Genomic DNA, 18,572 nt, shown 5'->3' with positions numbered 1-18,572 from the left:
TTGTTAAAACGTTGATGGATGTTTATCTTTCATGAAATAGCATAAAAAACAACAAATTACATTTATAAGGGAATTGCAGATATATGAAAGTGACCCAACATTTACCTTGGTTATTATTCAACTTTTACCTGTCTGTTTTCATTCCGACTTTATTTTTTGACATAGGTTGTTGTTTATCAAAATATTATATTTGTGGAAATACCTGATCTCATCAAATAGAGTTTATTCACTAATGTCAGTATAGATCTAGAGCATTTTGTGTAATGTAGAGTCTAGATCTAAAACAACTTAATATTAAAAGGAAACAAATTTTCCTGACGTATTTTTCAAAGAAGCTATAAAGAAAAATTGATAACATTAAGATTAAGATGGAACGAAAAAAACAACACAGGAGCCATTATATGCATGAAAGTTGCTAATTTGTGATATCATGATATAGGGGGGAAGGCTTTAACTCTGTAATTATAGGGATGCAGAGGCATATATATTTTGACTCCGTGCGGTCGAATTCCATCTAGTTATCAATGTTAAAAACAATATACCAACCATCACTAAAGATTATACATGTACATTGAAACTTCTTTATAACGAGGTCATTGGGACCATGAAAATTACCTTGTTATATCAGGTTTCTCATTATATCAGGGTAAAAAAACAAAGAAATATAAAGAGCTAGGACCAGCAAACTTACCTCTTTATAAGAGGATTTTGTTATATCCAACCTCGTTATAATGAGGTTCCACTGTACTGGTATCTTAATCTGTCTGGTTGATATAAAGTGACTTAAGTAAGTGTTTCATCATAGGTGAATACTTGAATAATATAACAATTTAGCTCAAAACGTGCACAATTTTGCCACCGCTGGGACTTGAACCCAGAATTGTTTTTAGATTAAGAACTGTTTTACCTTTAAACTACAGTAGCTTCTATTGATTGTGTAGTTTTGAGCAAGATTGTTAAATTAAAAATCGACATAATGGAGATAGTGGTAAACACTTGGAATAAAAGAACATTTATTATAATAATCTTCCCATCGGCTTTTACAAGGACTTTGGACCTTCATTCTTTGATAAATAATTATCAACAAATGGTAGCCTTAAAAGATTACCCCCCACAAGTTGTTCAGGGGTGCCACACAGACAAGCTGTACAAGATGCACTGTATAGCCACTGTCCCAGAGAACTTACTGTCCCTCATGGGTCGGCAGGCTGCCGTCTTTCTTTACTTCAGCATACCGTCTTTGCCGGAACTCTTCAAATGTTTCATTTGAGGTTGTTGGACAACATGTAGGCCCCAACAAGTTCTTGTGCGTTTCTTTCACTATCACCTCTCCACATTTTTCACACTGCCTGTCATGATTGGTTTTGGTGTACGTGCGTCGTGTTTTCCCTTCGGCTTCCTCCTCTGCCTTGATGCGACGGTACCGAGCCGTTTGGTAGTGCATGGGAGGCTGGCAGGAGGCTGGTACTACAATCTTCGGGACTGTATAAGAGCAGGAAGGGGAGGTGTTATCTACCGGGAGGGTTCGTATTGGATGGGTGGAGGCTGGAACGACCTGTGGTGCAGGGGCAGGGGCAATGGTAGTGACCTACCTTTCTTTCCTGCTTTCACAGAAATTGCCTCATTGCCCTCTGGGAACAGCCGCAGATACTTCACCAGGGCCATCTTGTTCACCCAGTTATTCTTTGAATCTGAGTGAGCCGACTCGTTCTCTGTAATGGCCACCAGATGTGCAATGTAGCCAAGGGCATTTTCAGCCAGCCACAGAAAGGTTTCATTTCTGCATATGGAATAAAATACTCTGGCTTATTCATCATATTTACATCACAGTCAAAGTTAAAATTTATATTGAACATACTCTGCCTACATATGATATATTAAATGTTTTATAACTGTACAATCAAAATCAGTCCACTTTCAAAGCCAAGACAATTCAATATTTCATACTCCTGTATTCATTTTCCCCAATTTCTCACTAGCCATAAAAACATTTTACAAGCCATGCCCTGAACTTTGAGTTTGAGTAATATGTTGTTAAGGTGGACATTGAATTCATCGGAATATGCAAATGAAAAATGTTTTACTGTCAGTGTAACTGCACTATTGTCATTTTGGCTGATGAGTGATGCATACAATATTATCAGGTCTCTAATTAACATCAGTAGAGAGGTTATGGTTATACAAATTATTATTTACTAACCGGAACTGTCCAAACTGAATTTGGAACTGGCCCAGAAGATGCTTTGAGTTTCGAACATCTCCTCCCAGATGCTGCACTCTCCCCACTGCATCTGCCCTTACCACAGTAGGAGACTTTGGAGGAACATAATAGCCCTTTCCTCGCCGTTCCCTCCTCACTGCCAACGCCTCCCCACTATCCGATATCAAAAGGGACCCGTCTCCCTTCCGCCGTTTGAACACTGGAATCATTGTCTGTAGTAAAAACACAGGCGTAATCAATTTACATTAATCATTAATAGAACTTCCTGTAACGTTAGATGCAGAATAATTTGATTCATTATTTATTGGCTCATCACATCAGAGACAGAGTTCAGACATCATCCATCATGACCATGCACTCAATTCTATTTTTACTTAAACTAACTTACGTCTTACTCTTAGTTGCCAAGTTGTAATACTCATATATTGATTAAATTGTCAGATTTCTCCTATTTCTACTCAATTTTGCATACTTTTTATCCGGGGAGTGTGGTTTTATCAGTGCAGATATTTATCGCATTCCATCGGCATCGTTGTGCATGAGGAATGTTGACTTTCACTTACATTACATAATAATTAGAATCTAATTTACACAATTTTGAATATGTGGGACATTTAAAAAAAAATAGGAGCAGAAATCTCCCAAATTCTGCCATTAATAAGGGTGTGGGTGAAAGTCGCATCCCCCGAATCTTGTCGGACCTTGCCGGATCCTCAACAAAATTACACTATTTATCGAGAGAACAATGGAATTATAATCAAAACCTGTCTGTCAGTGCTGCGAGAAAAGAAAAAGCCCAGCAGAAATCTTTAAAAATAATCAAACCTATCATTTTACTACCGTAGCGCCAGGATCCGGCACACCTAGGGCGGCACACCTAGGATTCACTTCAAGAATTCAATTCAACTCAACATTTATTTCCACATTGAAACAACAAAAGCAACAGAAAAGTGATCATAAATAAACAAGAATTAATATTAAACAAACCAGTCATTAAATTCAAGTTGTTAGTAAAAAAACGGACAGTTTTTTAATATAATTTCATTGTTTTATTGAGAAATAGTGTAAAAATATTGAGGATCCGGCAAGGTCCGGGGGATTCGACTTTTACCCAGCTCCCCATTAATAATGACATGGTACTCACTGAACATGCAGAACTTGAACAGAAAGGACTTTTTCCGTCAAACCCGAACAAAATTTGAGTCGATTTGAGTAGGAAAATCCCGAGATCAATCACTTTTCAGTAGTCGAGCGAGCGAACTGCAACTTTCTCCTGTACGCAATATTTCGATAGAATCCTGTCGTTCCATTGGTCAATTGTCGATAATTCTATTGGTCAATTGTTGATAATTCTCTATAATTCTCGATAATTCTCTATAGAGATGACGGCGCTGATTGGCTAATGCGCTATCGAAATGTATCGAGATTTGGGAGTCTGACGGAGGGTTTTAAGCGCTACTGATTTATAACATACTTACCGAAAATGCTCATGAATGAGGCCTTGCACAATGGCACTTTCTCCTTGTTTACAGTCAAAGTGAAGTACTTTACTGAAACTTCCCTGGCATTCCTCCTGTCAACATCATCTACCTTGAGTCGCCTCCGCACACATTTATTGATATCCATGTGAGAAAGCAGGGTGGCATCCTGTTTAACTTTGTCTACAGTCGAGTAAAGCTGATTATGTGCATAGGTTAGATCTTCATTGGAGAGGGAAGTTGCCATGCACACGTTACGTACATTATGTGCACACGAAATGCTAGCGATTTTTCCATCACCACTATGACGCGATTTTTTTTGCAATGGAGCGCACAGAATTGCGTGAATTGTTCCTCTTTTTACGCCCAATTGGCGAAAGCACCACTGCCTCATCCATATCATCAAAGTCCTCCATTATTATAGCCGAATTTTCGATGAAATATGCGGATATTTTAGCGCGAAGTGAGAGTGAACACGGGCGCCGCCATCATGGATCACCTGACTAAATTATGGTGCGCTGATTGGCTGAATGGAATTGTCGGCTTTTGCGAAAAATGTAGACTGGCGCATGTCGGTTTCTGAAACCAAACATGGAATTGCAATGCATTTTACATAGGGCATGTCGGCATTTGCAACAAAACAGATTTGATGATCAGATAGAGAGCGCCACAGACTTTATAATGGTAGTCATGGTTTATTTTCAGAACGAATGGCGTTTGTCGGTTTTTGCGCATGAACTCTTCATTTGTTAAACCCTATACTTTTCTCCTACTTTCAAATTGTGACAACCACACTTACTTAAGGAATGCTCTTGACTGCTTGATGCCATCGGAATGGAAGTCGGACAGGGAACACCATCCACTATGTCACCTTAAACAAAACCAGGAAAGGAAAAACAGATCAGTAGAGAATCATTTGTTAAACCCTATACTTTTCTCCTACTTAGATTTGTGTGTTCCTGTACGTATGAACTGTCCCTAATTAATTGTTGAACATTTTAATATGCCCCCACTATTGATTGCACAAGGGGGAGCCGTCCTCCCCTGCTGTCTGTTGGTCCGTTGGGAATGTGATGGAATCTTTTCAGAAGCCTGAGGCACAGACATTCTGACACACGGTTGGCATCCGGACTCTCAGCCGCCTCACCGTGGACCATGTACAATCTGCATGAAAACAGAACACGTCAATTAGTTGTTTGAATGGTTAGCCCAGATATAGTGATACATTAGTTGAAAGTTGAATTAGTTGAAAACTTTGGAAGACACGGTAAGCTTACATGTAGCCGACATGTGGCGGACTTGCCGCAGCTGAAGCCGGGGCCTCTGGTTGGGGCCCATGCCCCCACTTCCTAGTGATCAGGTTTCTGTCGATAGCAACTGGCATCTTTATGCCTCCCTGACGTCCCTCCATTTCGACCTTCCTGAACTCAGGATGGCCAACCACACGCTTCGGGTGACAGATCTGTATGTGTCAGGTCAAGTCTTGGAGAACTTGGACGCGAAGACATCTTCCTCCTCTTTTGTCATGGCACTATCTCGCCTTCCCTGTTGTCTGGCACCATGCTCCGGGGTTTTCCTGTATGACCCGTTGAACCTCCCTCCGCAGTGTAGGGTCAGCCAAGCCAGCTGCAAAATGCTCACACAGGACGACATCCTGGTCATTTATGCCATCGGTCAGGGAAACTAGAGCCACCCATTGCAGGAGCTTCATCGGCTGCAGAGAGAAATCTTGGACTGACTCCCCTCCTCACTGCACTCTTGCATAGAACTCCCCCCAGAAGGATGATGGGGTATCTTGAGGGCAGAGGGTCTTCACAACTTGCTTCAATATCTTGTCTGCTGTGTCTCTGTCAACAGCAGGGCAGAGCCGCACCTCGTCCTTTGCTGCCCCCTTGAGGTGGTCTAGAATGAACTGGATGCCTTCTTTTTCTGTCAGGTCACTGGTCATGCGCCTCATATCCTCTGCCCATTCGATGACCTAAGGGTCCTTATCAGTACGAGGTCGCCCTGACAGCTTCGCACCTCGCTCTCTGGGGACCACTACCACTTTAGTTTTTGTGTCGGGGCCTGTTTGCTGATCTTACTGCTTTGTCAGCACCTTCACTCACTCCTCCAATTCATCCATGGTGTGGGCTGGTGACGATCTCACACACTGTTATTCACCTGCAGGTTTGCCAAATAACCAACCCCTTAAAAGAAGCTTGAATCCTGTCTACGACGCATGTGACCAGTGCAAGTTCTTTAAGCTGATTTATTGCATAAGCAATAGTTCTTAAAGCTGATTTATTGCATAAACAATAGTAATCATACAAAAAAGGGGGGTTGGTATATTGGCAATTGATGCCATGTATGAATGCTAAACTGGTTTGGTGTCTGGATCTGCAGGTCTTCAAGGAACAGTGCTCAGTGGGAAAGTGAGTGGCAAAGTGACCCTATCTACACTGTGGTCTTGGGTATAGGCCCTGGCCAGCTATGGGTATTGCCCTGGGGCATAAGCTGCCAGACCTCACTGCATTCCATTGCACAGTTAAGACAAGGGAGGAGCTCTTTAAAGAGAAAAACCTAAACTTAACAATCAGTCCACCAAAGGTGGCTGGTCACATATGTATGGATGTAAACGTGAGAGTTTAACCTTGATTTTAATTTTTTTTTAAGTTGTGAATCTCAATTATTTTTTATACTGAATATACGCGGCTGATTGACTGATCATTGATTATATTGGTGTGCATACAGAGTTACGAACAGATCACAAGCATGGATATGTTTTTATGGGTGAACACTACATCACAATTACACAAAAAGGATCAAACTCAAACACTCATTCTTACTCAGCTTTTCTAAGACGCAAAACTTTCTTAATAAAGCAAAACACAATCCATAATTAGATTTGGGCCATACACTTCGTTTGAAAAGAAAAATTATATTTGAAAAAAATGTAAAACGGCATGAGATGTACTAATAAAATGTTGTCCTTATTAATAATCGTGATGCAGAGAGTTCACCAGTACAACAGTAGAAATGATTATCATAGCTTTAATATTTAGTTTAAAGTTGACGATGGGTTGTTGCATTTTGATGGTATAGTAGATTTATAATATCACATCATATGCAATTTCCTCAGTGATTATTCACTTAACATAAAAGAAACAAATGATCATGGCGTAAAAGTAGGCCTATACAGCATAAGTCATGTTAAAGTCACAAGTCTCACTACCAGTGCATTCTAGGCCCATCATGTTAGCATCAACCTCATTCCAGATGTAAACCAAAAACATACTATGCATTAAATCCATCCACATAATCTATAACACACTGAAAAACTTCTCCAGTGAAACAGTATCATAACATATTTTTCAAAATTACTGTACTTAATGTGGCCTCGGCACATAAATTTGTACCACCCGAACTGACCATGTTATTTACTCTGTAAGTTGCAAGTTGTTTAGAGATTCCAATGATGAGTTATTTCACCATTTGTTACCTTCAAGATTTTGTTTTCAAATTTCTACGGTCTGTTCAGATGATGGACAGTACCACTGGAGTCTGAATTTTTCGTGTCTAATGTGGCCTGTTTTTTTAGTTTTAGTTCGACCGCACTCTTGACACTTGTACACTCGTGCTTTCCATGCAGCTAGGGTCTCCCCAGACTATGGGCAGTACCATATTCCATCCAACTGTGTGTGCCTAGTGTCAGTTTTCTTTGCCTTGCCACACATAGTGCATTTGTACACATCTTTCTTACGTGAAGCTGAAGACGATGGTTGTGATGATGGTGCCGGTGGAGGTGGGGGTGGTTGAAACCATGCAGGAGGGGATGGTGGTGTTGTTGGCTCCTGGTTATATGGCCAGCCAGCCCAACTAGCCCATCCCGGCCATCCATATGGAGGATACCACTGGTAGCCCGAGGGCATACTCGAAGATCAGTCATTACCAGAACTTGGACGCGAAGCCATCCTCCTCCTCTTTTGTCGTGGCACTATCTCGCCCTGTTATCTGGTTCCTGCATTCCAGGGCACTGTGTCCACGTTCTACATGGGCAGACTGTCGATGAAGTGCTGCTTGCAGGGGCTCCCTGGCCACCTGTACAGGCTCCGGCAGAGAAATGCCGTGAAGTAATGTGGCTGGAACCACCCTCTTCTGTCGCCTATTTATCCAAGAGGAAACAGTTGTATTGCTCACAGTCACGAGAACAAGATTGGTGTGTTCCTGTACGTATGAACTGTCCCTAATTATTGTTGAACATTTGAATATGCCCCCACTATTGATTGCACAAGGGGGAGCCGTCTTCCTCTGCTGTCTGTTGGTCCGTTGGGAATGTGATGGAATCTTTTCAGAAGCCTGAGGCACAGACATTCTGACACACGGTTGGCATCCAGACTCTCAGCCGCCTCACCGTGGACCATGGAGGGGGTTGTCTAGTGAAGTTGAAATAGTAAAATATTAGTATGTCACATTTGTGACAGATGTTGAATTCACTCAGACACCTTACAAATAATAAGCAAATGCTTGCTCCTACACATTTTACTCCAAGTGAACTTGTTGATGGCCAAACAATACTGCCATTAAGGGATGAACAGGTTTGTGTCAACCACACTTACTGTTAAGAGGAAGAGTATCAGTGTTGAAGGGTTGCCCTTGACTGCTTGATGCCATCGGAATGGAAGTCGGACAGGGAACACCATCCACTATGTCACCTTTAACAAAAACAGGAAAGGAAAAACAGATCAGTAGAGAATCATTTGTTAAACCCTATACTTTTCTCCTACTAAGATTTGTGTGTTCCTGTACGTATGAACTGTCCCTAATTAATTGTTAAACATTTGAATATGCCCCCACTATTGATTGCAAAAGGGGGAGCCGTCTTCTCCTGCTGTCTGTTGGTCCATTGGGAATGTAATGGAATCTTTTCAGAAGCCGGAGGCACAGACATTCTGACACACGGTTGGCATCCAGACTCTCAGCCGCCTCACCGTGGACCATGTACAATCTGCTGAAAACAGAACACGTCAATTAGTTGTTTGAATGGTTAGCCCAGATATAGTGATACATTAGTTGAAAGTTGAATTAGTTGAAAACTTTGGAAGACACGGTAAGCTTACATGTAGCCGACATGTGGCGGACTTGCCGCAGCTGAAGCCGGGGCCTCTGGTTGGGGCCCATGCCCCCACTTCCTAGTGATCAGGTTTCTGTCGATAGCAACTGGCATCTTCATGCCTCCCTGACGTCCCTCCATTTCGACCTTCCTGAACTCAGGATGGCCAACCACATGCTTCGGGTGACAGATCTGTATGTGTCAGGTCAAGTCTTGGAGAACTTGGACGCGAAAACATCTTCCTCCTCTTTTGTCATGGCACTATCTCGCCTTCCCTGTTGTCTGGCTCCATGCTCCGGGGTTTTCCTGTATGACCCGTCGAACCTCCCTCCGCAGTGTAGGGTCAGCCAAGCCAGCTGCAAAATGCTCACACAGGACAACATCCTGGTCATTTATGCCATCGGTCAGGGAAACTAGAGCCACTCATTGCAGGAGCTGCATCGGCTGCAGAGAGAAATCGTGGACTGACTCCCCTCCTCACTGCACTCTTGCATAGGACTCCCCCCAGCATGATGATGGGGTATCTTGAGGGCAGAGGGTCTTCACGACTTGCTTTAATATCTTGTCTGGTGTGTCTCTGTCAGCAGCAGGGCAGAGCCGCACCTCGTCCTTTGCTGCCCCCTTGAGGTGGTCTAGAATGAACTGGATGCCTTCTTTTTCTGTCAGGTCACTGGTCATGTGCCTCATATCCTCTGCCCATTCGATGACCTCAGGGTCCTTATCAGTATGAGGTCGCCCTGACAGCTTCGCACCTCGCTCTCTGGGGACCACCACCACTTTAGTTTTTGTGTCAGGGCCTGTTTGCTGATCTAACCGCTTAATGTCAGCACCTTCACTCGCTCCTCCAATTCATCCATGGTGTGGGTTGGTGACGACCTCACACACTGTTATTCACCTGCAGGTTTGCCAAATTACCAACCCCTTAAAAGAAGCTTGAATCCTGTCTACGATGCATGTGACCAGTGCAAGTTCTTTAAGCTGATTTATTATTATTGCATAAGCAATAGTTCTTCAAGCTGATTTATTGCATAAACAATAGTAATCATACAAAAAAGGAGGGTTGGTATATTGGCAATTGATGCTATGCATGAATGCTAAACTGGTTTGGTGTCTGGATCTGCAGGTCTTCAAGGAACAGTGCTCAGTGGGAAAGTGTGTGGCAAAGTGACCCTATCTACACTGTGGTCTTGGGTATAGGCCTTGGCCAGCTATGGGTATTGCCCTGGGGCATAAGCTGCCAGACCTCACTGCATTCCATTGCGCAGTTAAGAGGGGGGGGGGGGGGGGCAAGAGATAGGTTGTGCACTTTAAAGAGAAAAACTAAACTTAACAACCAGTCCACCAAAGGTGGCTGGTCACATATGTATGGATGTAAACATGAGAGTTTAACCTCGATTTTAAATTTTTTTTTAAGTTATGAATCTCGATTATTTTTGATACTGAATATACGCGGCTGATAGATTGATCATTGATTATACATTTGTGTGTGTATTGGTGTTCATATACAAATCACAAGCACGGATATGTTTTTATGGGTGAACACTAAATCACAATTACACAAAAGGACCAAACACTCATTCTTACTCGGCTTTTCTAAGACGCAATACTTTTTTTAATAAAGCAAAACACAATCCATAATTAGATTTGGGCCATACACTTCATTTGAAAAATAGTTTGTTTGAAAAATAATATTTGAAAAAATGTAAAACGGCATGAGATGTACTAATAACATGTTGTCCTTATTAATAATCATGATGCAGGGAGTTCACCAGTACAACAGAAGAAATGATTATCATAGCTTTAGTATTTAGTTTAAAGTTGACAATGGGATGTTGCATTTTGATGGTACAGTAGATTTTTAATACTTCATCATATGCAATTTCTCTCAGTGATTATTCACTTAACATTAAAGAAACAAATGATCGCGGCGCAAACGTAGGCCTATACAGCATGAGTCATGTTAAAGTCACAAGTCTCATTACCAGTGCACTCTAGGCCCATCATGTTAGCATAAACCTCATTCCAGATGTAAACCAAAAACATACAATGCATTAAATCCATCCACATAATCTATAACACACTAAAAAACTTCACCAGTGCAAAAAGTATCATAACATATTTTTCAAAATTACTGTACTTAATGTTGCCTCGGCACATAAATTTGTACCACCCGAACTGACCATGTTGTTTACTCTGTAAGTTGATAGAGATTCAAATGATGGGTTATTTCACCATTTGTTACCTTCAAGATTTTGTTTCCAAATTTCAAAGGTCTGTCCAGATGATGGACAGTACCACTGGCGTCTGAATTTTTGATGGCTAATGTGGCCTGTTTCTTTAGTTTTAGTTTGACCGCACTCTTGACACTTGTACACTCGTGCTTTCCATGCAGCTAGGGTTTCCCCAGACGATGGGCAGTACCATTCCATCCAACTGTGTGTGCCCAGTGTCATTTTTCTTTGCCTTGCCACACATAATCGTTTGTACACATCTTTCTTACGTGAAGCTGAAGACGATGGTTGTGATGATGGTGCCGGTGGAGGTGGAGGTGGGGGTGGTTGAAACCATGCAGGAGGGGGTGGTGGTGTTGTTGGCCAACTAGCCCCCAACTAGGCCATCCATATGGAGGATTCCACTGGTAGGCCGAGGGCATACTCGAAAATGGGTCATTACCCGGAGAACTTGGACACGAAGCCATCTTCCTCCTCTTTTGTTGTGGCACTATCTCGCCTTCCCTGTTGTCTAGCTCCTGGAATTTCAGGGCACTGTGTCCACATTCTACATGGGCAGAGGGTCGATTAAGTGCTGATTGCAGGGGCTCCCTGGCCACCCGTACAGGCTCCGGCAGAGAAATGCCTTGAAGTAATGTGGCTGGAACCACCCTCTTCTGTCGCCAGGGAACACCATCCACTATGTCACCTTAAACAAAAACAGGAAAGGAAAAACAGTTCATTAGAGAATCATTTGTTAAACCCTATACTTTTCTCCTACTTTCAATTTGTGACAACCACACTTACTGTTCACAGTCAGGGTATCAGTAGAGGAATGCTCTTGACTGCTTGATGCCATCGGAATGGAAGTCGGACAGGGAACACCATCCACAATGTCACCTTAAACAAAAACAGGAAAGGAAAAACAGATCAGTAGAGGATCATTTGTTAAACCCTATACTTTTCTCTTACTAAGATTTGTGTGTTCCTGTACGTATGAACTGTCTCTAATTAATTGTTGAACATTTGAATATGCCCCTACTATTGATTGCACAAGGGGGAACCGTCTTCCCCTGCTGTCTGTTGGTCTGTTGGAAATGTGATGGAATCTTTTCAGAAGCCTGAGGCACAGACATTCTGACACATGGTTATCATCTGGACTCTCAGCCGCCTCACCGTGGACCATGTACAATGTGCATGAAAACAGAACACGTCAATTAGTTGTTTGAATGATTAGCCCAGACATAGTGATACATAAGTTGAAAGTTGAAAACTTTGGAAGACACGGTAAGCTTACATGTAGAATCATACACAATTACACAAAATCACAACACACATTTTAGAGACATTATTGTTCATTAAAGTTCTGGCACTCCCGTTGTCCTGTTTGGGAACTTCATAGATGTTTGCGTCGACCGCCTTTCGGTACTTGTGATGGGATACCTCCTCATGCACAAGTTATTGCCTGCTTCATCTTCTTCGACGGTGGCTCCTCGACTGCTTCTTCCGGCTCAGATCCCGCCTGTGTTATTTGACTGAGAGGTGGCATAGATTCTGGAGTCTCGGACTTTTGTGCACCTCGCGCCTCCAACATTGGGCTTAGGTATGCTTTCGGCTTCCCGGTGAGGCGGATGATGGGCAATGTGTGCCCTACCAACGGCGATATAGGGCACGGCGATAGCGAGATAATCGCCGCAGCCGGAGCCGGGGCCTCTGGTTGCGTCCAATGCCCCCACTTCCCAGTGATCAGGTTTCTGTCGATAGCAACTGGCATCTTCATGCCTCCCTGATGTCCCTCCATTTCGACCTTCCTGAACTCAGGATGTCCAACCGCACTCTTCGGGTGACAGATCCGTATGTGTCGGGTCAAGTCTTGACTCTTGACACTTGTACATTTGTACACTCGTGCTTTCCATGCAGCTAGGGCCTCCCCGGACGATGGGCAGTACCATATTCCATCCAACTGTGTGTGCCCAGTGTCATTTTTCTTTGCCTTGCCACACATTTGTACACGTAGAGGCACGGCGATTGTGAAATAATCGCCTCCCTGGATGGACTCGTCGGTGGCCGACTCGCCGCAGCCGGAACCGGAGCCGGAGCCGGGGCCTCTGGTTGCGGCCAATGCCCCCACTTCCCAGTGATCAGGTTTCTGTCAATAGCAACTGGCATCTTCATGCCTCCCTGACGTCCCTCCATTTCGACCTTCCTGAACTCAGGATGGCCAACCACACTCTTCGGGTGACAGATCCGTATGTGTCGGGTCAAGTTGTCCCAGCGCCTGTCACGGTATTCACAATGCTCGCAGCAAAGATATGCCCCCAGAGGCCTTGCTTCATAATAAATGTGCGCCGACTAGTTTCTGAGATCTCCCCTTTTTCTTGGCCTTGTTGTACAGCCAGGCATACTGGTCTTGCTGCAGGCCTTCGCCATGTACCCTGTGATCGTAGTTTCGCTTCTGGTTTCTGCCTCAGGCACTCCCTGGCCCTGCCATGTGCCTCTTGCAGATTCTCGGTACTGTGGTGTTAATGGAAGGGGGCCATGGATGCAACATTTATAAAATAGTGAGGAGTAATACAGTCAAAGCCTTTTAATTGGTACTCGGATAAAGGGGATTTTGTTTGAATTGACATGCTCTTGTGGATACCATTCCTATGTTAAAATGTGTACATCACTTCTGTTAAACAGGACAAACGCTTTTAAGGTGACAATGTGGGGGCTCTCGAGGTGTCCCTACTAAGCGGCTTCTACTGTATTGCTAATACCTCTCCGCCACCTGCTTTCCAGGGGCAGATCCACTTGGTTTCCTGGATGCCCTCTATCTCCCAGTTGGCTGTTTCTTTGTCTTCATTGTGTGCTTTGTTGGTGCCTTGTCAACTGGGCGCAACAACTCATATAGTTGCACAATGTCAACTGACTCCTTGATGGTAAGAGCAGTTGCATCACCATGTAAATCAACAAGGTGGGCAGCAAGGTTGTCCACAGCCTCCCAGCCTGGATTGCCTCAGACATCACGTTGGCTCTCCTAATAAATAAGAAAGTACCATGAGATGTTAAATTGGCACTATAAAATACACTTACTTCTTTGGCCAGACTCTTCCACATAGGACTGAGCACTGGATCTTTTTGCATCCAACATAAATGCTTAAAAACAGGTTATATTTTCGCCCAAACTGGCTACAAACAAAGCATAAATTAACTTAATAAAACATGGCTGAACTGATTTATTAGTGACATGTGAGAATGGACTTACTAAATGTGAACTGTTGAGGGCGCTCTTCAGATTATGGTTTTGTCAGGCAACTCTGCTCACTAGAACAGGTACCGTACGTTGCTGAAACTGGTAAATCATCTCTATCGATGCTGTGTACTGGACTGGTATGAAGTGGAGATGGCTCAAGACTGGTTGGCAGAGATTGGGATGGTTCGGGTGTTTGAGAATTGTCAATGACGTATGGGGAATCCTCATCTGTTGGAAGTGGTGGCATTTCTGCAGCGGCGACCGTTGTGTCTGAACCTATCAAGGTAGACACAGTTGGGTCCTCAAACTCCGCCTCCTCTTCCAGTGGGTCTTCTGTGGTGGCATCTTGGTCACCTTCATCTGCAGCAAGATCACCCCTGCCTGCCTGACTCGGCAGATATGTGACGCCAATTTCCTCACCTTCAATAATATTAAGATTATAAGAGTACATAATAACTGTTGTATTCCACATCGCATTAAGCATGTCCCCAATCAATTTACGTGTCGGCTCTGCTCCTCGTGTCTTCCTCTTGCAGTGGCGTGACGTACATCTCAGGAATTTTGAAGCTGCAGTCCTTCACTTGCTTTGCCGTTGCAATTGGTTCACGGCCAAACTGCTTTCTTAATTCACCTCACTTAGCCTTCTCATACAGAGTGACATCGTCTGCATCTGCAGCTGGACAAACGTGAGCACCAGATCCCGTACAGTGGGTGGTGCTCTGTCTGTCATAAGTCCAGGGTTAAACCTCTGCATCCAATGCCATATGTCCAAGCGAACATGACATCTCCATGGACTGAACCAAGTCAGGACAGGAGGTAACGCTGAAGCACTGCAGCAGTCCCTGTCAACAAATATCAGCTCTGGTGCTGCTACATTGGCATTCTCGTACCGTTTAACGATCCCCTGGCACATCTTCTCCAGCCCTGCACCCTCTCCTGTCGTCAGCACTGAGTTGAGGACCTCACCACATTCATTGCCAATATCTGTCTTCCACTGAGCACTGTTCTCAATGTTGCCAGCTAGTTTGGTGGTGACCTGGGAAAATGAAAACTTGAAAACATGGAACCTACGGCAGACAAACCGGTTGAAGTGTGCTTGAGGTTCAATATGAGAATAATTAGCAATTAATTTGAATTCACATTCAGAGGTCTTTTTACTAATTCAATTATCAATCATTCAACAGTATGGAAAATTTTAATCACACAAATCACCTGTCCAATGTGTAACAGCTGCATTCAGTTCCAAATACATTGTACACGGACAACTCTTATTCTTTCCTATAGTAATCTGTGGTTTGTGCACAGAGCGTCTGGTGTTGTCCATGTATGGTACTCTTTCCAAAATGAGTGTACACTAAAACCATACCATGGTTAACCATATGTTGCACAAGTATAACCATACATATTAACATTCCTTTACCTTTTTAGTAGAATCCAACTTAATAATTCTTCCATACGTTGAAGTGACAACACCCTGCATTTCACGAATGGGTGCTGCAGCATCGAAAGTGTGTGCAGTCTCAAACCATGCTGCCAGTGGTGGTGGTCGGTACATGGTTGTGTGCTGATACTCTGCAGCAACACCTGTCAGGACGCAGCCACGTTTGTGCAGCTGACAATCTCCTAAGTACTCAAGCACCCTCTTGCCCCACTCCTCACTATGTTGTTCGGCAATAGCTTGTCTCATGAAGTTAGACGAATTGCCCATTGAGCGTGGCTTCATAATTGAAACTAGGCTCTTGTCAAGTGCAAAGCATTGTGTCAAAACAGCTGGGAATTTCACACTGAGTTTGGGATCAAGCTGATCCAGCATTTCCACATTCCAAGGGCACTGTGGTTGCTTGTGTAATAGGGGCAAATTTCCCTTAGTTGTTTTATAGGAGTAGTTCCCCCTGCATACATGTAGTTGTTTTTGCTAGAATGGCCCACCCTAGATTGACCCCTGTACATTTAAGAGTGTCCCCCCCCCCTCAGATTATGTAACACTTAGGAATGTCCCCATCCTAGTGTGCTCTGTGCCCCTGAAGATATAGACCCTCCATTCAGCAGACAGGCAGTGAAGAGGGAGCAAGCCAAAATTTCCCTAGCCCAACCTGCCTAGATGGGCCAGTCTGCTAGACCACTTTGGTGAGTTTTTCTAAGTTTATTTGGTTGTTTTTGTTAGAAAATCAGTGACATTGATATTTAAGTTGTTCTCTCTTATAATTAGTTTGTTAGTCTCACTTTTTATACTGCTGGTGATGACTTTGCTTTTAGACCACTGCCTTAGACTACTCTCGACTACAAGAGTTTTCTTTTCATTTTAGGATATGTTTTGTATTTTTTCTTAGGATTATAATTGTATAAGTTCCTTTTCTATTCATAACATGTTGGAGAAGTGAGGTTTCATTTCCAAAGAGTTTTGGTGACTCCGTGAAATTAGTTCTTTTGATTTTACTCTGAAGAATTCATTGATGATTTAGTTTGGAACTTTGAACGTATCCTTGATTTTTTTTTTCCTTGATAATCTTGTGATTTTATGCGCTATTTTAGAAGAGCGATGTTTTAATTTCTTTACCATTTCACCATGCAAGGTTAGGATTAATAGCCCAGTTTTATTTTTAGGAGAACATGTGGTTTTCCTACAGCTTTGCCAGAGATAATGAATAGACTTGTTTCAGTCAAGTATCGTAAACTTAAGTTGATACATGGGCTTGATTGTATTCAGTTAGACAAATATATGGTGAAGTAGAGTAAGTCATTGATGTATGGAGAGACTAGACCAGTCTAATTGGAAGTTATGTCAACTTGCCTGAGGGAGATCTTGCCCTGGACACAGGATGTTTCATGTTACTCTTTGGCCAGTAGTGTGGTAATAGATTTTAGACTTAGACTTTAGTCCTTTCATTATTGCCAACTGCTGTGTGAGTTTGATTGTATTGTTTATGCAAGTACTTATGGTGTGTACTTTAACTGTGAAGTGGCTAGTGGCTACTCTAACATCTTGCAGCCTGGGTGGCTGGACTTACCATTGTTTACAGTCTGACCTTGAGGATGGCCATGTGTAGCTTATTAAATATTCACAAGAAAGTTGGGTTGTTTAGCAGTGCCTGGTAGATAAGAGACACTTGCCATACTTCATGAAGGCCTGCTTGTGTTATTAGAATTTTGTTATCTTGTTTTTAACCAGTATTCTTTTTAGTGTAGCCCAACTTTGTTTGCTTTGTGTATTTTTTCCAATTCTTAAAAGTATATTCCTTTTGTATTTTTTTTGTGTTTAGATATCATGTGCTCTGTCTGAACGCACTCGAAGGCAATCCGCTATTGGCACTGTGTTGGTTTTTTTTCTTTTCGTCTTCTTTAGTTGTTTTGGTTGGGTTTATTTACTTTTCATTTCCAATTACTTTTTGTTTCCAATTTGATTTTTTTTCCAAATTTATTAATTTCTGGTTTTGTTTTCCCAAAAGGTTTTTTTTGTGAATGTAAAACTTGCAGTTAATCCTGGATTAAATTGTTTTTTTTGTAAAGTTCCATCCCAATTCAGTCTGTCTCTTTTTTTTTTTAAATTTGTCCCAGTTTTCTATTAAATTTTTCGCGACTTATCAATTTGAACCAGGCCTTTACAGATAGTTTCTTTAGTGAACCGTTTTTCTTCGTTACACTTGCATCTGCTGCAACCTAGGTACTCGCCCACCATGAAATAGCGTGACTTGATGTCAACAACCTCTCGTGCCTTTGGATAAATTCCCCCGTGGTGTAAGTTGATGTTACAATTTGGGCATTTAAGTGGAATTCCCCACATTCTCGATGGTGCCCAAAGGAACAGCCTTTGCCTGAAGTAAGAGCATGGATCTGGTGGGGACTTTGGAGTGACTTTTGGAGGTACCGTAGTGGTGGATTAAACCAATTGTGAGTAAAGTCATTTTTCAATTTCCCACAAAGCCGTACAAAGCCTTGGCAATCCAGTGCAAGTCTCCTTTCTGAATGACAGTACAAAACTGTCTTGGAAGAAAGCTTTCCCACTGCGGTGAAGAGGCACCAGATGACAGGGAAGAAAGAGGAAGGACAGATGTTAGGTGGGCGATGGAGGCTGATCCAGATGGTGGACGAGAGATCGTGGATGGCAGGTGGGCGACGAGGCTGACCCGGATGGTGGACGAGAGATCATGGATGGCGGGTCTGTGACTGAGGCTGATCCGGATGGTGGACGAGAGATCTTGGATGGCGGGTGGGCGATGGAGACTGATCCGGATGGTGGACGAGAGATCTTCGATGGTGGACAAGAGATTGTGGATGGCGGGTCGGTGACTGAGGCTGACCCGGATGGTGGACGAGAAATTGTGGATGGCTGGTC

General features: G+C 43.0%; 1 protein-coding gene across 1 annotated transcript; it reads right to left on the bottom strand.

Annotated features, from left to right (window-relative positions):
- Positions 1-1,450: 1,450 nt before the first annotated feature.
- Positions 1,451-2,510, bottom strand: LOC119720069. Its single transcript, XM_038189590.1, has 2 exons — positions 2,201-2,510; positions 1,451-1,780 (listed from the first exon to the last, which is right to left on the bottom strand). Exons 1-2 carry the CDS (start codon positions 2,428-2,430, stop codon positions 1,513-1,515), a joined length of 498 nt encoding a protein of 165 aa, XP_038045518.1. The 5' UTR covers positions 2,431-2,510; the 3' UTR covers positions 1,451-1,512.
- Between the last annotated feature and the right edge of the window lie 16,062 nt (positions 2,511-18,572).

This window comes from Patiria miniata, unplaced genomic scaffold (assembly GCF_015706575.1).
Source record: "Patiria miniata isolate m_02_andy unplaced genomic scaffold, ASM1570657v1 HiC_scaffold_9, whole genome shotgun sequence".
Classification (NCBI taxonomy): Eukaryota; Metazoa; Echinodermata; class Asteroidea; order Valvatida; family Asterinidae; genus Patiria; species Patiria miniata.
The sequence above is the reverse complement of the archived record's forward strand: the minus strand, read 5'-3'. Positions and strand labels throughout refer to the sequence as shown.